The sequence below is a fragment of the Capra hircus genome, chromosome 24 (assembly GCF_001704415.2).
Source record: "Capra hircus breed San Clemente chromosome 24, ASM170441v1, whole genome shotgun sequence".
Classification (NCBI taxonomy): domain Eukaryota; kingdom Metazoa; phylum Chordata; class Mammalia; order Artiodactyla; family Bovidae; genus Capra; species Capra hircus.
In genome coordinates this window covers 48,927,175-48,947,696 of record NC_030831.1, presented here as the reverse complement: position 1 = coordinate 48,947,696, position 20,522 = coordinate 48,927,175, and the positions used below count along the sequence as shown (strand labels likewise).

Sequence of the window (20,522 nt, the reverse complement as noted above, 5' to 3'; positions counted from 1 at the left end):
GGGCTTAAAATATGGCTGCAGCATCTTTAGCAAAGTGTTTTGGACTAATAAGTGATTTATGATTTGTCTTTTGTCCTGAGTTTCAGGAATACCTGCCTCTCAGGAACTGCCCTCACTCTCAAGAACTTGAGAGTGAGACTTGGAAATCAGAGGTGTTCCAGAAAAGGCTGCATCCTTTTGAGGTTAAAAAAAAATTAGTGTCATTCAGTGGTGGACAGAAGTGTGAATGCCCAGGCAAGGGCAGAAGTTCCAGCTTCTTTGAAGTGTGCAGGAAAGGATCTGGTGTTGATTGCTGATAAAGCTGTAGGTTAGAATGTTTCACGAGGGTCACTCATCACCACCTGGGCCACCTCACTGTTCTGGAGCCACAAGCCGGTAAGAATTTGAAGCCGGTCCCTTTCGAATCCTACACCCACGTCCCTGAGAGGAATCAGGTGCAAGTATGTGGCCGAATCAGAGAAGAATGCACATATGAAAGGATCTGCGTTAATGAGTCTGAGGGGCTGGGACTACTGCCTCCATGTGCAAAGGGCAGTCCTTTTTTTTTTGGCTGCACCGGGTCGTCTTGCTGCGCTCGGGCTTCTCGTTGCAGTGGCCTCTCCTGTTGCACAGCACGGGCTCTAGGGCACTCCGGCTTCAGTTGTTCTGGCCCATGGGCTCGAGAGCGCAGGTTCAATAGTGGTGGCCCACAGGCTTAGTTGCTCCACAGCATGTGGAATCTTTCTGGATCAGGGATCGAACCCGTGTCTCCTGCATGGGCAGACGGATTCTTATCCACCATACCACCAGGGAAGTCCAAGGGCAGCCCTTTTTATGTGATGTTTCCAGTTTATGAAATACCCCTTTTTAAGACTGTACGAAGGTAGTAGGGTAGGTGTGAGGCTTTGACCCAGGATGTGAGCTGTGTCAGTGCCAGGCCTGGGCTCCGCGATGAGCCCCCTTCAGAGCATGTAGAGTCACTCTTTTCTGGGCCTCCCAGTCAGGTTGGCTAGTACCACTGCTTTGCCACCTCTGAGCATATGTTTTAAAAAATTTGCCTGCAGTGGTATTGCTTATTCATAAAATGGTAAAACATTCCTTTCTTAAGAAAATTATGGGAAAAAATTAAAATCATGTGAACTTAGCTGGTATACAGTGCAGTTAAATTTCCAGCCTGCCCTGAAGCCTGCACCACACTCCATTTTGAATATGGAGGGCTGATTTTTAAACTTCTAACACACTAAGACAAGAAACTTAAAACTTATGTATTTTGGTATAGGAAAGGGTAAAAGCAGGCTCCATGAATGGCAAAGAACAGGCTTTTGTCAATGGAAGATTAGATCATCTTGAAGCACTGTTTTGGTTTTTTTTTCCGCCATCCTTTCCCTTTTTTTCTCTCTTATTACCTTCACTTTGTTTTCAGACTCCACGGAGATGGTTCCCAGCTTCTGTCCGTGTCTTAGGGCCAGCCTACCCAGTGGCCCCAAATACTTATTTCTTGTTAGGTCTCTGCCACATTTTAGCCTTGCCATCTGAAATTGTTGTTGTTCAGTCGCTAAGTTGTGTCCGACTCTTTGTGACCCCATGGACTGCAGTATGCCAGGCTTCCCTGTCCTTCACTATCTCCCGAAGTTTGCTCATATTCATGTCCAGTAGGTCGATGATGCCATCCAATCATCTCATCCTCTGTTGTCCCCTTGTCTTCCTGCCCTCAATCGTTCCCAGCATCAGGGTCTTTTCCAGTGAGTCGGCTCTTCACATCGGGTGGCCAAAGTATTGGAGCTTGAACTTCAGCATCAGTCCTTCCAATTCAGGATTGATTTCCTTTAGGATTGACTGGTTCGATCTCCTTGCTGTTCAAGGAACTCTCAAGAGTCATCTCTAGCACCACAATTTGAAAGCATCAGTTCTTTGGTGCTCACCCTTCTTTATGGTCCAACTGTCACATCTGTACATGACTACTGGAAAAACCATAGCTTCAACTGTGTGGACTTTTGTTGTATAATGAAATAAATGGTTGTTATTAAAGGCCTCGGTATCCCCACGTGCCAGTTGAGGGAGCCATACGTGGTGTCTGTCCTAACTCCCCTGTTGGAGGATACCCTTTGCCATCCTGCACTATCCTTCTTCCCGATTCTTGAGAACCTGTGCTCCTTCATATGGCTCCTCCAGAATGGAAATTCTTTCTTCTCAGCTCATTCTTTCCCTTCTGCCTTCCTGAATCACAGAATATCTGGGAACCAAGAATTTGATTTTCTAACAGGTGATACCAATGCTACTGGTCAGTAGATCTCATTTCTCTAACTTGGGTGGGGGGAGGAAATGGGTGTAGTTTGTTGAGGGGAATGTCTCTCACTCTCACACACTCACACACACACACATAAGTGTCACCGTCAGCACCACCATCTCTACCACCCAGTCACCTGAATAAACTTCACCCCTCACCTGCTGCATAGCCCTCTCCCTGATGCCTGAAGAGTCCAGGAAAAATGAGTACAGTTCAGACTCTGAGCCCAGCCCCGTGCTCTCTGCCCCCGGCCTCTGAGCCCACTCTTCATTGCTGCCTTGCCTGTCCCTGCCTAAAGTGGTGGTCTCCTCACCCCTTCTCTACCTTAACAGCCCAGCTCCCCCTGCCTCCAAGGGGACTGTCCCAGACACAACAGATGTATTCATCTCCTCCTGCTGGAAACTTTTCAGTGGTTCACGGCCTGTATCGCTGCTCTTGGTATTTAACAATGAGATGGACATTTACATGTTTCGTTTGTGCATTTACGGTTTGTCTCTGTGCTAGATTTTCAGCTCTTTGACCATCTGAGCTTTGCTTTATACTTGCCGTTCTCCATAAAGTTTTCCACCTAACAGATTGATTAGTTGATTAAGATGGAATGAGAAGAGAAGAGGAACAAGTCTGCTAAGTTAGGGAACCTCTGGTTCTTTCATGTAGTTGTGCGTATTTTGAAATATATACATCTTTAACTTGCAAAACTTTTGGAAGTTTAAATCTCAAGCACATTTTTTTCACTGTAAAATAAAATGCAGCCTGTATTCCCTAGATGTGTAGGGATATATTCCCTAGATACATAAAATACCTATTTTATACAGCTTTTTGGTTAATTCTTCTGTAATTATAACATAGCAGGTATAAGTGCTAAATCATATACATCTGTGGTGGTCCACATTAGAGGGGGGCTAGTACACCACTCAGTTACTTCAGCTTTATAGTTTAGTGTACAGTGGGACAGGTTCCCCTTCTTAGTTTTGGTCCTAGTGGTCAAATCACATAGCTCCTGTGCCAGTGCCTCTCTCATCCCACCACCACCACCCACCGCCCTTCACAGACATACCCCACCACCCACTTTGCTCTGTCTTTGCTTCTTCCTGTTCATGTTTTCCTTGGGAAAAATTAAACAAACTGCTTCGGTCAGTTCATTCTGATGCATTCATTGCTTATCTCCTCTATCTTAGGGTTTTCAGTGAATTGAGTGTCTCACAACTGAGAGCTGTTTTACATAGTGAGACGATATCTTAGTGTGGTGTGTGTGTATGTCCTTAGTTGCTCAGTCGTGTCTCAATCTTTGTGACCCCATGGACTGTAGCCTGCCAGACCCCTCTGACCATGGGATTCTCCAGGCAAGGATACTGAAGAGGGTTGCCATTCCCTTCTCCGGGGGATCTTCCCAACTCAGAGATTGAACCTGCGTCTCGTATGTTGCAGGCAGATTCTTTACTATCTGGGCCACCAGGGAACCCCCTTACAATGTGATGCATCATACCAAGTCAAACTTTTGAATCATTTGATAATATGTTTACTGGCTTCAGGGGGATAAAAACACAACTATTTCATCAATAGCATTTTTTTTTTAAATTTTGAGGCAGTGTCAATGGCTTCCCCAAAGGGAACAAGCCCAAGTCTAAGGGAGTTTTGGACTAAGATAATGAGTATGTTCCCTGTATTAGAACAGTTTCTTGAGGAAATCAATGTATAGTCATTTAATATGAATTCCAGTTAACTGGTAGACCTTATATAACTGTTAAGGATTTTTATGGTTTTATTTGTACATTTTTGTACCTTCTTTTTAATATTGAGAGTCTCTTCAAGTGCTAACATTCTGTGATTCCAGGATCCCATAGTGTAATGGTCCAGGAAAGTAATACAGATTTTTCTAGGTGACCTAGGCCTGTCTAGCTGAAGCTGGGGTGCCCATTTTCTAGATAGCTCTGTCTCACAGTGACATAACCATGACTGAGTGGAATCTAAGGCAGACTCACTTCCTAACAACAAACAGGATTATTAGGAATCTTCTGGAGCGTTCTGCTTCTGTTCCCTTTCCTCTCAGTTTCCTCATTCCCTTTATTAGTCCTCATGATTGTGGAGAAGGAAACCAACCTCATTTTGTGCTTTTAATTCATTGATCACGAATGTTGGAGTAACCACGGGTCCAGGACTTAGCATCTGACAGGAAGTCACAGATGTGGTTCGTCTGTTGATGGATCATGCTTGCGTCCCTGGGAAAGAGAGCCATAGGGAGCACTGAGGCTGAACTTAGGCTGTGAAATGCTGGCCTTCCTTTAGAATCAGGGCATTTAAGTGGAATTTTCTCCAAGTAGATTGAAGAAAGCATAATTGGTTTAGCAACCACAGGCTTTTCATAGAACACTGTGAATAGATTATTCTTTCCATAAGCAGAGGGGAAAATTCTGCTATATGGTGGATGCATAGGGATATTGATCATCAGAGCCTTGTTTTAACTTCCTGCTAAGAAATAATTCAGGCAAGGCTTTTTAAGAAGGCTTGAAAAACTGTCACATTTGCTTATAACTTAAATCCTAAGAATGTTCAAAGGAGATAACTCTTAAGAAATTAAAGACAACTTCTTACCTCTGCGTTCATCTTAGTTGGAATTCTCTTTCCAGATATCTCTGACATACTGTGGTAAAGAGTGTCTTCTTGCCTAATATAATCACAGAGACTCTCTTTCAATCAGAGGCACCACAGTCTGTCTGGGGAATGCCAGCAGAGCGTCTTCTGTGTCTTTGTCCCCACAGCCACCACGTGTCACCCACATGTATCTCCCAGCACGGACATTTCAGACATAGCAAAGATCCCTTGCTTTGCCAGAATTTGTCTAAACAAGATTCAGAATCTTTCTCCAAAATCTCTCTCTCCCACTCTCTCTTAATTCACATATTAATCTGAAAAAAAAAACAGTATAAAGAAATATTATCACAGACACACTAATCAGGACTTACTGTTTACATTTTAAGGCCTTAACTTACCCCATTTTAAAAACCATATTATAGTGTTGACAAAAGGAAAAAGTAAAGGACTCATTAAAAATGAACGTTTCTCCATTCACATATTATGTGTCGGTTCATGACTAGTACATTTTGATGAACTCATTCATTTTCCATAATTAAGTATATATTGAAATATAAAATATGACTGTGACTATCTATATTAATGTCATCCATTATCCAGGATCCAGTTTCCTAGGTAAGCCAGATTATGACAGTGGTAGGATGGTGGTAAGCAAGGAGAAGAGGTAGTTTGAGAAGTAAGTTAATTTATTGAGTTTGTAAGTATTGCCCCCAAATCCCAGTTAAGTCAGTTCATTTGCATCTCAAATTGATTTGGCTCATTTTGTCCCAAATAAATTTGGGCAGTTATTCCACTGACTCATCCAGTGTACAGGACTCAGTTTTCCCCTCGTGTCCCCCACCTCCCCAAAATGCTTACCCGCTTGGTCATACCAACTCTTTGCAACCTCATGGACTGTAGCCCACCAGGCTCCTCTGTCCATGGGAATTCTCCAGCCAAGGATACTGGAGTGGGTTGCCATGCCCTCCTCCAGGGGATCTTTCAAACCCAAGGATCGAACCCATGTCTCCTATATTGCAGGCGAATTCTTTACCATCTGAGCCAACAGGGAAGCCCAAGAATACTGGAATCAGTAGCCTATCCCTTCTCCAGGGGAACTTCCCAACCCAGGGATCAAACCAGGTTCTTCTGCATTGCAGGCGGATTCTTTCCCAGCTGAGCTACCAGGGAAATCCACCACCCACCCAGCACACCCCACTCCCGCCCTGCCAATAACTCTGAGTTTTTTACAAACAGCAATTTTTACCTCTTCATTCATTCGTTTATTCATTCACTCAGCAAATATCTCTCAAGTCCGTGGCAATCTTCTAAACACTGGTGGATGCATCAGTAGCGGGGGGAGGAGGGGGAATCCCTGCCCTCATGGAGCTTTTATTCTACTTGGACTTTTATTTCCTAGTAATGCATTTTTTTTTCCTGGGATCTCAGTCTCTTAACCAGGTATCTGAAAGTGAAAGTGAAAGTCGCTCAGTTGTGTCTGACTCTTTGCGACCCCATGGACTATTACAGTCCATGGAATTCTCCAGGCCAGAATACTGGAGTGGGTAGCCATTCCCTTCTCCAGGGGATCTTCCCAACCCAGGGATTGAACCCAGATCTTCCTCATTGCATGTGGATTTTTTTCTAGCTGAGCCACAAGGGAAGCCCAAGAATACTGGTGTGGGTAGCCTGTCCCTTCTCGAGTGGATTTTCCCAACCTAGGAATCAAACCAGGGTTTCCTGTATTGCAGGCAGATTCTTTACCAACTGAGCTATGAGGGAAGCCCTAGGTGTCTGAGTCCTGTCCAAAATAAGGAGCCCACTGCAGGAAGAATACACTTTTCCAGTCATCTGTGGCTCCCCCTCTGGGCTGGCTTTCAGCCAAGAAGTATGCCAGTAAATTCTTAACTTTTGCCCTTCATCTCCCACCATGGAATCAAAACATTCTCCTCCTCCCGGTCTGCTGTATTCAAAATAATTTGCATTTAGAACAGGTTTTTGGATACTACAGTACTCAATCAATACTCGGTCAGTACTCAGTGCTGCTGCTCAGTCTTCTTGAGGAGTTTACACCCTTGGCAACTTCAACTGCCATCTCAGAGCTAATTGTGTTTAAATTAGAAATATCTATCCCCAACATGCCTCTTCTCTCAATTCTAGGCTCACTGAATGAATAGATATATTATCCCAGCCCTTGAGGCCCCTCTCTGTCTTCATCCCTTCTTTCCAGCAGCATCCCCAGCTGCTGGCCTTGGAGCCTGTGTCTGGGCCCTACAACTTGCCAGGCCTGCAAGTGTGTCATCGGCCTCAGTGTTTGCCCACAAGGTCTCACCACGAGCAATGCCAGCTTCCTCCCTGCCCCCAACCCAACCCCTATAGGTCAGTCCCCACTTGTCACAGCCTGTCTCAGGGAGAGCCTGTTCTTCCCTCCTGCTCCTGCAGGCTGCCCTACCAGTGCCCCTTCTCCCGAAAAGAGAGAGAAATTTCAAACGGAAGACATCCCCATTTCATGACCCCCTTTAACCTGGACCTGTGAGAGAGAGTCTGTCTTCAGACTCCAGCAGGCTTCAGATTCTGGCTGATGGTGTGATGGTGGAGAATTCATCACAAGTGTAGGCTCAATCTTACATTGTATCTTTCTGTTTTTCCTAAGAGTTTTTGGGGGGTTTTTTTGCCACCAGTCACAGAGCCATTAGTGTCCCTTGTAATCTCAGAGGTGGTCTTCTGGCCGGAGCTTTCAAAATATTCATAGGTGTCCACTCACCCTGGGTCTCCCAGGTGGCGCTAGTGGTAAAGAACCCGCCTGCCAATGCAGGAGACGTAAGAGATGCAGGTTTGATCCCTGGGTTGGGAAGATCCGCTGGAGGAGGAAACAGCAACCCACTCCAGTATTCTTGCCTAGAGAATTCCATGGACAGAGGAGCCTGGAAGGCTACAGTCCATGGAGTTGCAGAGTCAGACACGACTGAGCAACTTAGATGCGGGCTCACCTTGTAGCTCTCTTCTTCCCAGGGAGATCCCGAAGGTGCCCACTGCCCAGCCAGCCAGCATGCACTTAGACATGCAAGGTATTGTGACTGTATTCTGAGCCACCTCATGACAGACTTCTTAAAGTCAGCTTTGTATCTCTTAATTTATAATTTTTAATAAATGGCCCTTTAGGGAATTCCCTGGCAGTCCAGTGGGTAGGACTTCACACTTGCCCTACAGGGAGTGTGGGTTCGATCCTATACCCCACACGGTGTAGGCGGAAGTGAAAGTCGCTCAGTCGTGTCTGACTCTTTGTGACCCCCTGGAATTCTCCAGGCCAGAATACGGGAGTGGGTAGCCTTTCCCTTCTCTAAGGGATCTTCCAAACCCAGGGATCCAACCCAGGTCTCCTGCGTTGCAAGTGGATTCTTTACCACCTGAGCCACCAGGGAAGCCCAGGAATACTGAAGAGGGTCACCTGTCCCTTCTCCAGCGGATCTTCCCGACCCAGGAATTGAGCCCGGGTCTCCTGCATTGCAGATGGATTCTTTACCAACTGAGCTATCAGGGAAGCCCCAAAAAATAAAATTAAAGTAAAGTAAAAACAAATGACCCTTTCTAATTTTCTATACTTTAGATTTAGTTTTTCATTCACTTTGAAACTAATTTGCGTAAAACAGGACTGCTCCACATCCAGTGTCGCTTTTATTTACAGACCAGTGCTTATCTCCTTTATGTCAGTTAAGCAATAATGTTTGATTCATTTACAGTGGATTCCATCACACAAAGAAGAGCCTGCGGTTCAGGCTTGTTCAGATTGTAATTTAGCTTGACCAATCACATGGATGCTTCTCGTAGAGCTTGCGTTCAGGCCCACCCACGGTCGTCTGAGCCAGGTATTGGCCGGTCTGCCTGCGGCGCGGCCCTTGCACCTTGTGTCATGCTCCCACCATTCTTATTCCTCCTGCTAGCTTATCCCCGCTGTTGGAGGAGCAGCAGTTACTCCTTTTCCTTTTCCTTTCCTCCAAGTGTAATGCTTCATATATAGTTGGCGCTCACCTCCTGTGTTTAGTTTAAGGACCCATTCCTGAAGGACCCAACATTACACAGTGAGATTAAATCAGGGAAGGAATAGTAGGGAAACTGGTTCTTCATCCCCAATTTACCCCACGATAAAATAATTGCCTGTAAATGCCTACCTGGATATCTTATGCCAGGATCTTGAAATCAGTTTGCTTTCCAAGTGCACAGAACCTGACCACCACAGCCCCGGGGCATGCCACTAGCAGCGACTCACCTCTCCCACCCCGTCCCACCCCATCTCCCAGCAGTGATGGGCTGCCTCGTTGCCAGCCATCACCCATCACTTGTCTATTCAGAGGCTTGATACGGTCTTTGAAAGAATTTTTTGTAATGTGCTGTCTAGCTGTTTGATTTTAAAGCACACTAAACTTTCTGGAGCCACGCCAGGGACTTGCTAGAGTTTCTGATGCTATCTATATAAATGGTGGAAGGGGGAAAACTCCATTGAACTTTTGCGGTAATAAAATTATTGCAGTTGAGCCCTACATCTGTTCGCTGAACTTCCTGTGGGTTTCTACCAGATCACATGGCTGACAGCAGAGACAGTCTTTAAAGCGTTTGGTCTACTTATTATACCCGAGTCTCAACCACCAAATCAGACCTTTGCTTTGTCTCTGGGCTGGGCATCCGGATGTCCCACTGCGGTGGGTTGATTCACTGGAGCTGATAAAAAACATTCCGGCCAAACTCGAGAGAGTCTAGCATTACCTCTGGCTCCAAAAGTCAAAACAACAAGATTGTTGTAAGTAGCTTTGGATTGAGACCAAGCCCTGAGCTTGAGAGATGGGTTTTCCCTCCTTGTTGAGCTGAGTCACAACTGTCTCGGAAGGAGAGGGGTGAACGCCTGGGCCTGTGGTGACCAGCTCCCCACCCTCTCCTCACCCCTTCTTGCCGTAACTGTCACACCAAAGCCCCCATCCCCCCAGAGCCCCCTCCTCTGCTTTCCCGGATCTTCAGTGGGTTCTCAAGCCCATCTACCCAGGAGTCCCTCACTGAGGCCCGTAAGGGGGGCCTTAGAAGGCAAAAAAGGAGATGAGGTAGACGGGGGAGGATGGCTTCAGAGTCGGGAAGACCCCAGTGGCCTGTTCCCTGCTGACCGGGTCAGGAGTGAAGATGCTCTCAAGTGAGGAACCTGGGCCTCCCTGAGCCAGCGCAGGATGGCATCAGCGTTCTTCACAGGCGTGAAAAGAGCGGAGCAAAGAGTGACTTTTTCTAGGCTGTTGATCTGATATTCAGACTATGACATTTCTTGGGCTGAATCTTAACAAAATGTGTCCCCAGTGTCTTTAGTGTAAATAGAGCCTTTTGTCTTTCTTTTCCTTAGCTCTCAGAGTTCTAAGAGTATTGTTGTTGCTGTTCAATTGCTAAGTCATATCTGACTTTTTGTGATCCCATGGACTGCAGCGCGCCAGGCCTCCCTGTCCATCACCAACTCCCGGAGTTCACTCAAACTCATGTCCGTCAAGTCAGTGATGCCGTCCAGCCCTCTTATCTTCTGCCGTCCCTTGTTCCTCCTGCCCCCAGTCCCTCCCAGCATCAGAGTCTTTTCCAATGAGTCAACTCTTCACATGAGGTGGCCAAAGTACTGGAGTTTCAGCTTCAGCATCAGTCCTTCCAAAGAAATCCCAGGGCTGATCTCCTTCAGAATGGACTGTCTGGATCTCCTTGCAGTCCAAGGGACTCTCAAGAGTCTTCTCCAACACCACAGTTCAAAAGCATCAATTCTTCGGCACTCAGCTTTCTTCACAGTCCAACTCTCACATCCATACATGACCACTGGAAAAACCATAGACTTGACTAGACGGACCTTTGTTGGCAAAGTAATGTCTCTGCTTTTGAATATGCTATCTAGGTTGGTCATAACTTTCCTTCCAAGGAGTAAGCGTCTTTTAATTCATGGCTGCAGTCACCATCTACAGATCTGTTTTAGAGGAGCACATATTTTTAAGAATGTCTGTCTCAGTCTCAACCCAGGTGGGCTCTCTCTCCGACTAGATAAACAGGGAGACATTGGGAAGGGTGTCAAATTTGGTGCTCCTTGGACAGGGTTCGTTATGCAGAGGCTGTGCTCCCATTCAGTCAGATTGACTGAATGGTGTTTTCCAAATTCTTATGATTTATGCCTATTATTCGCCCTTTTAAAATCTTCCCAGTACACTGTCTTAAAAACAGCTCATTGCAGGAAAGAGGAAACTTTTTACCTTGTGCTTTGTTACGTTTGTTTTGTTATAGCCAATCCTGGAGAAAATGCTCTGTTTTTCTTACTGTTTATGCTTCATCCCCCTTTCTGAACCTTTTAAGTGCTGGTGAAAAATTTCAAGCAAATAACCCACAGCCCACTTGTTCCCTTGAGGAAGGAGGAGCTGGTACTAGAACTCGAGGGGCATGAGCATGTACTGTCTGCAGTGTTTGGGTTTTGCTAGTAACAGAAGTGTGTCCACGCCACTCTGTCTCTGCTTGCTCTCTGGGTTGCCCTGTGTCCAGTGGCACACACTCCATGGAAGCGGCCACGCCTGGGACCTCAACCCACTTAGCCACGAGCTCTCAGACCTCAGCAGGCCAACCACAGCCTCGTGTGTGTCTTGATTGTTAAGCATTTGGGGAGTCTTAGCCTTTAAAACCCAGCTGTTGTCACCCCCCAGGACAGCTCAGGAACCTTCAAATATTGACCCTCTCTGCTGAGCCTGCCCCCAGGTAACGCCTGTCTGAGTGGCAGCCCGCAAGTGCTTGACGTGAGGGCTGTCCCTCAACCCAACTCATCCAGCCCTTTTCTCCAGGTGGACCCAGAAGATCCTGGGGGGCATGCAGAGAATCCCAAAGTGGAGCCCTTACTGGGGTCATCTCATAAAACCACACCCAGGAGACTCAGAAGAAGCCCAAGGCCCTTCATTTTCTACAAGGCGAGAGAACCGAGTCCTGCAGAAACGCTGTGACTTGCCCCATGCGGCTCAGCCTGCCAGTGGCCGAGCCAGGAAAGGGCCGACGCCTCCTGGCCCCCAGCAGCCCGGGGCCACCTGGGCTCCAGAGCTGGAGAGCGGTCCCGTCCGTTCCCGTGAGGACACTCAAGCACAGAGGGCTAGTGACTGAGCAGCTGGGAACACGGAAGAAATGCTTGAGGTTCTTTATCATTACTAGAGAGACATGAAAACCTCGCGTCTGTGTGTGATGTAGACATTTTAAAGAAACGCGCAGCTAGGTCCCTGTCGACTCTGAGGGGCGCGCAAGGGAGAGGTGTACTTTTGTTTGGCCTCCAACTCCTCCGCTTCCTAGCTCTGTCCTCTTTGGCGTCTTATTTGTCCTTTTGAGCCTCGGTTTTCTTATCCATTCAACATAGTTAATAAACGTATTGTCACAGGGTTATGTGTAGAGTTGAAGCCATGCGCTCATTCATTTAATTCATTGTTCAGCAGACATTTCCTCAGTGTCAGCAGTATGCTAGATGCTGTCATCTTAGCAAGGTCCCTGCCTTCCTGGGACCTGTGTCCTGGAGGGGAAGATGGTACCCAAGTAAACAAACAAATATGCAGGCTCAACCCCAACTGCTGTGAAGGAGACCAGCCGATGAGCTGAGAGATGCTGCTTGTTACTGGGTGGTCATGGGTGAGGTGACCCACGACCCTGGCCCCTGGGCACCCTCGGTGTGTCCCTTCCTCAGAGCGCCCCTGCTGGGTGGGCTCTGAGCTAACAGGAGGCCTGGCGTCCCCACTCCTGGCCACCTCAGCCTCTCCAGCCGTGTCCTCTCGGAGCTAGACGTCACACCCCTGTTGGAGGTTGTTGCGTCTGCCACAGAGCTATCCAGGGAGACTGATGTAAAATACAGCTTAGAGGTGACCCCTCTCTTCTCATCACGATAGCTCTGAACGCCCCTCAGAGCCAAGCCCCACCTCCCGTCCAGTTAAACAGCTGCAGCGCAGGGATGTGCGCAGACAGGAAACCATGCATTTGTTCATACAGCTCGCTCTTCAAAAAGTGAGGATCCAGACAGACAGAAGGCCCTTCTTCAAAACCTACCTTTGCTCGTGACAGAACTTTACTACTCTCTCCAGAGTGAGATGGATCATTTTGAAGTAAACTCAAGCAAAAATAAAAACAAGGCATTTTCAGCTTCGTTTCTACCAGGTAGTAGAAAGGGAAGCCCTGGGGGGTGCCAGATGCTTCTCCTGGTGGCCTTTTCCTGGATCTGGCTGCTTGTGACCTAAAGGCAACGTCTGACTCGTGACTCGTCCTAACGGGAGAGTTGTCAGAGTTTCCCCCAAACCACGAGGGCTACTAGATTTGTGCCAGCGCATGAACGCAGTGCCATCCCCTGAGCAGCTCTTGCCTAAGTTTCTTTAGCTTAATTGGAGGGAATTCTTGAGAAAGCAATTTGCTCGTTCTATTTCCATCCCACCCTCCCTGGAGGGACAGAAAGCGGTCTCGGGTAAGCTGCCTTATGTCCTTTCCTGAGGCCTGCCTTCGTAGGAAAACCCCTGAATAGTCACTTGATGGAGAAAAGGCTTCACATCTTTTAGTCATTTTTGTCACTGACAACCAGAAATGCGTCGTATTTGTGACATTCCCACTTAAAAATGTAGGATGTTATTATTCCAGCTGAAAGAGACATTGCTGTGTTGAGGGGCAGGTTTCAAGCCGCCACCTCAGCCCACAGCCCACTCCCTCCCCTCCAAGACAGTGTGAAAGGTTTTCTAAGTTGAGGCCACTCCAAGAGCTAGGACTTGCATCCTCATTATTAGAGGGTGAAGCTTATTGCTTCTTCACACACACAGTCCACCATACTTTCTTGGTTCTTTTAGGGGGGCGCTGTGCTAGGCCTTCGTTGCTGTAGTGGGGCTTTCTCTAGTTTCAGGGAGCGGGGGCTGTTTCCTGTTGAGGTCTGTGGGCCTCTCACCGCAGTGGCTTCTCTTGCTGCAGACCACAGGCCCTGGGTGTGCAGGCTTCAGTGGTGGCTGCACTTGGACTCGGTAGCTGTGGCTCTCGGACTTAGGTGCTCCGAGGCACGGGGAGCTTCCCGGACCAGGGATCAAACTGGTGTCCCCTGCATTGCAAGGTGGATTCTTAACCACTGGACCACCAGGGAAGCCCCACTTTCTTGATGCTTAACATCTTTGTGGGGTTGGTCATTTCTTTCAGGACCAGCAGTGTATGTGTTAGGTTCTATCCATATAGTGAAAGGGCCCCGTGGAGCCTTGGAGAATTGGATCTGGGGACAGAGCAGTAGGCTAACTGTGGTATCTGTGACTGTGGTATCTCTTGTCAAACTTTCCCACTGAGTCAGACCCAGGCTCCAATCCTGACTCCTCCCCATATGCTGTGTAACCTGAAACGAGCCACTCAGCTGCTCCAGGCCCCACCTCACCTTCCGTCTGTGGAGCTGACCATGTGGGCCTCGCCAGGACACCGTGGTGACTGACCACGACACGTCTGGGGAGCTTCTAGGCCAGCCTGGTGCTCAGGGAGTGCTCGGTTGGTGGCAGCCGCTCACTGCACCCTGTTGCTACAGATGCAGGTTTTTCACGGAAAAGAAGATCATTGTGTTGCTACCTATAAAACACCTGGTTCTGTGACAAAGACCTTTTGCCACCTCCGAGAACCCTGTCCCCATACCTGAGAACTCCGTACCAGGCCAGAAGCGGCGCAGAGCACGTGAGGAGGCTCATCAAGGGTGCCCGGGCCCCAGAGACTGCACAGCTGCTGAACATCTGTGGCGCGCCCAGAGACTGTGGGCCCAGGGTGGGAGGGGTCCCGCAGGACGGAAAGCCGGGGGACCAAACCGAATTCCAGTCAGACCAGGAAGCGCCAGAAGTGCCGCACCCCCCGCTGCTCGTGGTTTGTCTGCCAGACTGACCCCCGGAGCCCAGCGGGAGAAGTTGTCCCTGTGCACGAGAACCAACACGGCCCTCAGCACACACCGAGACCGTTAGCCTGCACTGAGGAGAGGAGAGAACTGATTCAGAAACACTGATGCCCTGAAAAGGCCTGGGTTTGCATTCAGCCTGAATCGTTTTGCAAAGTATGGGATAAAATGTATGAGGGTGGATATAGCGGTAGGTAGGGCTGAAGTGTGGGCTGCTTATAAATCCCATTTGTGTATAGACTGTATTTACTGATGCCCTGGGAGCCATGGAATAAAGTTGGTTTCCATTAAAGCTGTAACAGATGGGGACTGTGCCGTCGTGGTATGTTGAGGGAACAGCCGTGACCAGAGGACCCTCCTTCCCGTGATTTCCTATACATTTTGCTAAAATTTAACTCAAAACTCTACTTGCCACAAAGAATTTCCTGCATAACCCCGCCCCAGGGTCATCATTCTGGAACTCTGAGGATCCAGCACTTACATGTTCAGTCTTAATCACTGCACAGGTTATCTGAAAAATCTCTTTAACTCTGTGTGAAAGTGAAAAAAGTGAAAGTGTTAGTCGCTCCGTCGTGTCCAGTTCTTTGCGACTCCGTGGACTTTAGCCCACCAGGCTCCTCTGTCCTTGGGATTCTCCAGGCAAGAATACTGAAGTGGGTAGCCATCAAGGGATCTTCCCAATGCAGGGATCAAACCCAAGTCTCCAACATTGCAGGCAGATTCTTTGCTGTCTGAGCCACCAGGGACCCCCATGTGTGTAACTGCTTACTCCCGCCCCCTCTTAGCCCCTAACCCACTACCTACCACCACCACCCCTCCCCCCACGCCCTCACTTTTTGTTTAAAATTTTTTAACTCATTTTAGTTCAGGCTCATTTTCCCTTCACCTGGACCAGGCCCTGTCCCCTCCAGTGCCCTCTAATTCTCCACCCTGTGATCAAGTGGTCCCTGCACAAAGCCTCTCCCATCAAGCCCCCTCCTGAGACCCCTCAAAGGTTTCAAAGGCTCTTCGAGCGGAGGCCAGGATTCTTCATGCTATTCCATCCTCCCCTCTGGGCCCTGCTCACCAGGGCTGGCTCCCCCACTGTCCCTCTTCTCGCCTCCAGCAAAAAGTGCCTCATGCCTTCCCTGCCTGCTGTTCCCTCAGAAGGCACTGGCTTCCCTCTTCGCCTGGCTGCCCTTCCACCTCCCGCAGGCCTGTGTAGCCACTGGTCCCTCCTTAGTGGGACTCCCTTCTTAAATGATAGTAAGTTCTCTACATACACACCTTCAAGTTGCAGACTTTCAGAGATGCATTCAGTCAACATCAGGCAGAAGTGAAACTGCAGCTCGCCCTCTCTCTCCTGTTGCTGACGATCCTTCAGCTCTGCCATCTCCCACCTCCTCTCCCCCCTGCAGTCAGTAGTTCTTGCCTGGTCACTCGGTGTCAGCCCCTGTGTGCCAGCTCTGCTATACTACTGTGCTTTTCAAGGCACTGAACTGTAAGATTAAAAATGTGTCCTTTACTTTTTGGTTTGTTTTTTTTTTCTCTGTATTATTTGTTTGAGAAGTATTATAAATCTATTACATTATAATACCATGTAGCCAGTTGTGTCAGTTGGGTACCTAAGCTAACTTGGTTGGACTTACAAATGTGTTCTCAAAACAGAGCTCATTCATATGTAGGGGACTTACTGTACTCTTCCTTACTCACCTCCATTGTTCCGTGGCTGCTGCTTCTTTGTCCCTGTGCTCCAGGAGAAGTAACCTGTGAGGACAGGGACTATGCATGGTGAGGCCCTGATGCACACTGCCTGGTGTGCAGAGGAGCAGACATCCAAGCAATAGAATAATGAGTGAGTGACTCACGTAAGAGAGATTGACTACTGTAATATACGTAAAGTATTTACCATTGTGTCTGGAACCTGATTGGTCCTTATATGGTTGATTGCTTCTTTGAGTCATTCATCAAATCATTTGTTAAGTGTCTGACCACTCTCTGAGGGGACACAGCCGCAAACACAGTGAATATAGAATCCCTGCGCTCGTGGGCCATGCGTTCTGTGTGTGCGTCTCCCTTCTTCTCTCTCTCAGCCCTCCCCTTCGACCTTCTGCCCTGCCCCTCCTCCTGGGACACTTGCCCCTTGTCCCCGCCCCACCTGGGACACAGGTCACCAAACTGCAGCCACTCCTGCTGGCGTCACCTTGGCCTGAGAAGCATCCGCACCAGGGACCTTTGGGGACCCCAGGCTCCTTGGCTGCCAAAGGGGTGAGGGGACATCACTTCCCCTGCCCTGGCTGGAATAATAGATCAGGAGTAAGATTAGAAAATGAGAAGCCCCAATCCTGGTGAAATGCTGCGGTGAAAGTGCCACTTCCAGGAATCTGCACGTGTTCTTCCTTCTTACCCGGGACTGCAGAGTGCAGCTAGGCCACCCGGAAGCGTGGCAGAGCCAGGCTCCCCTCTGCTGCCCGCTCCACAGGGCTGGAGTGCCCCCCCCTCACCCCCACCCGCCACGTCCGCCCAGGCCCACGGTGCTGCCAGGCTGCACAGTGAAGGCCGAGGAGCTGTGGGGGGGAACGTCCTTGCCTCCAAGGTGACTCAGCCCTGAGAGGGGAGGTGTCTCAAGGAGACCCAGTCAACAGGACTCCAGCCACGCAACAGACAGTCTCTACTTGAGCACTGTCTGCCCCAGGCAGGGCCTGCTTTCCCGCCTGACGTCTCTCGCTTCGCCTCAGGCCCTGACCAGGGCCGGTGGGCTTGTGTGCCCTTCCCTCGGGGGATTCACCCGGCCTCCAGGGGATCATTGGGAGGCTGGATCTGTGGCCCAGGGCTCCCAGGCCCCCTGTGCCCCCCACACACTGTGTACAAACTCCCGCTGCTCTCGCACAGGCCTGTGAGATTGATCAACTCATCTTGTTTTTGTTGCAGAAATTTCCAGAACTGAAATTCAAATATGTGGAAGAGGAGCAGCCCGAAGAGTTTTTTATCCCCTACGTCTGGTCCCTGGTGTACAACTCAGCAGTAGGCCTCTACTGGAACCCACAGGACATCCAGCTGTTCACAATGGATTCCGACTGAGAGCGGCCCCGTTCCCCGCCCCCCACCCCACCCAGCCTCTGACCCCCTCCAGCCGCAGCCCTTCTACTTATGTTCTTTCTGGGGAACGGAGGTAGACAGATTCCCTGGTGTGTCTTCTATTAAAGAGGATCACACAGGCGTGTTTCCCTTGCACACATGGGTTTGGAGAATTGGTGCCAGTTGGCAATAGATCACTCAGCTTAGATTCTAGTGCAAAAAGTGGGAGGGGGGTACACAACCATAATAAATGTAAAAACCAGCTATTTCACATGCAATCTTATTTCTAAACCAAAAATCTAGAGCTTTTCCAGGAAACCTGATGCCTTAGGCATATAACACTTTATCAGTGCATACTTCTTTTTTTCTTTTCTTTTTTGCATGCTCAGGATTTTTGTTTTGAGAGTGTGTGTCTGTGGTGTGTTTGTGTTTCAGCATTGAGAAATATCAATCTGAAAAGATGACAGGAATTAATAAGGAAACAAAGCCGTGTATGTGTCTAGTGGCCTTTCAGAGGACCCGTGATGGAAGCCTGGGCAGTTGAATACAAGCCTTAGATCCTCCACATCTTTCCCTCAAAGAAAGAAATGGCTCCTCCTCATGAAGCCCAGATTAGCTTTTCTTTGGATTTCGCCTCTGAGCTATAGCTGAATTAAATTGGAGTCTAGCACAAATTAAGTTAATCTTCTCTGTATTAATCATTAGGAAAAGAAAAGCTTCATTTTGAAAGCAGTCTTTTTTTCTTCAACCAGACCAGTAGGAGAAAAAGGAGACCAATTTGATTAATACGGTGTTCCACACGAGATGAAAGACATGTTTTCTTGTCCGTCTCTGACTTTGTTTAAACTCTTCTGGGGCCTGTGTGAGCCACAGTTGGCTCCCTGAGCTCCTCTGAGGGACGCGGCCACCGGGGTTGCCCCGGGCAGAGCAATGGTCACTGAGGACAGAAGGGATGGGCCTTTAGAGCCACGCTCTGGGCCCACGGCCACCCCTTTGGGCCTAGTTTCAGTCTCAAAGACACAAAAGTTATGTGCTTTTCTGCAAGGGAAGCACCTGTTTCAACCTGCTGTTGCCTAATCTATATCACAAGCAGCTTCTCTCCTATCCCCAGGCTGGCGACCAGAGTCACTTCGATCCATCGCCAGCGATTCTCACACGGAGCCCTGGGAAGGTTAAACACGTGACACGCCAGCGCGCCTTTGTGTGGCTCCCCCCTTGAGAAGCCCGGCTGCCCGTCCTCTCGGCAGTGTCTGAGGCCGGCCGGTTTCATCTTCGGCAGGACGGGGCTGAGACCAGAGCTCCCTGAGGCTGGCTGGCTTAGGCAGGGCCTGCGCTGGGTGGACGTGTGGCCTGGCCACTGCCTCCTCAGCCTCTGGCCTCTGAGAGTCTCTGCCAGTGGCTGGGACCCTGGGGTTTCCCTGGAGGTCACGGACAGGGCCTCAGACCAGCAGGTGAGGCCTGTGAAGGGCTTCTGCTTAGTCTGGCCTGTGGGGGAGGCAGTGTGAAGGTGGAAGGCGGAGTCCCCCAGTCAGAAAGGGGAAAATCCTGGATGCCCATTTCAGGCCACAGTTTTTTATATTTCCTCTATGGAAGCGTGATACATAGCTTTAATTTGTTTCCTGAGCGTTCTGATCTGCTTCCTTTCCTTTAAACCAAAACGCAACTATTTTAAAGGGTCACGTGGCACAGAGGAGCCCCTGGTAGGACCCCAGCACTGTCCTCAGAGGCTGAGGAGCGTGCAGTGGCGTGGGACAGTCCCTGGGCTGCAGGCCTGTCAATTCTGCCGATAGGAGGACTGGAGTCCCCAGCACTCGGCCACAGGGCAAACCCAAGAGAGCCTTGACAGGGGAGCCGTGCAGCCTCTTCCCCAGGCACCCCAGCTCACGGGGCGCCCCCACAGCCCCATTCTCCAACAGTGTCCTCCCCTGCCCCCCGCTCTTAATCAACCACACGGTAGAGGTCCTCACCGGCCTAAAAGTTCAGCTGGGGCTGCAGCCCCAGAGGCAGCGTGCAAGCACACGCTCCAGACACCACTGCATCACAGCCTCGGCTCTGCAAACCCTCCAGAGGCTTTTCTTTATTTTTGTGAAAGATTTATTACGTGACAATAAATTTAAAATAATAAACTTGAATTATGCTTGCATTAATTTGCTTTAGAAATTTTTTCGGTTTTCCACAAAGCAAAAACATGTAGAATGAGGCAACACAAGATCATTCATTGTGTGTTTGCATGTAAACTCACATCTGATTTTGCCCAAGATACAGAGCTGTTTTTGCAGTGTGTCATCTATCATATTGTTTGTTTTTAAAAGAATGTGCTCCTCTCAGTAGCACCTTTCCTTAAGAGTTCAAGGCACTGTGCAAACAAGCTTCAGAACTGTAGCTCTGGTCCCATCACCCACTGAGGCTGGTGTCGCAGGATCTGTGAACAGCCTTGCAAGGTCGGCATCACAGAATGGCCGCCATTCAGCAGTGCAGATGGAAGCGGGGCTGTGGAGGAGCTCAAGGACAAAGACAGAGAAAGGAAAGAAGGTCCCTGAAGCACAGAAAGTACGCGGTACACACAGTCCTCGCCTTCGGAAGGAAATGAGAGGAGCTGGAGAAGACAGGAAAGAACATAGGACCAGCGTCAGTGGGAACACTCAGCTGTGAGTGTACCTCCAGCTCCTTGGAACATCCCCGCCCCCCTCAAGAGGAATGTGGCAGGGGGTGCTTTTAGGC

General features: G+C 49.0%; 1 protein-coding gene across 2 annotated transcripts in view; it reads left to right on the top strand.

Moving 5' to 3' along the window:
- Positions 1-19,933, top strand: part of DYM (dymeclin) — a 392,550-nt gene extending 372,617 nt beyond the window's left edge. For both annotated transcript variants that reach the window (XM_018039568.1, XM_018039567.1), the window contains exon 17: positions 17,655-19,933. In XM_018039568.1, coding sequence (XP_017895057.1) covers positions 17,655-17,804 — 150 coding nt within the window. In that variant the 3' untranslated portion in view covers positions 17,805-19,933. The remainder of the gene's footprint in view (positions 1-17,654) is intronic.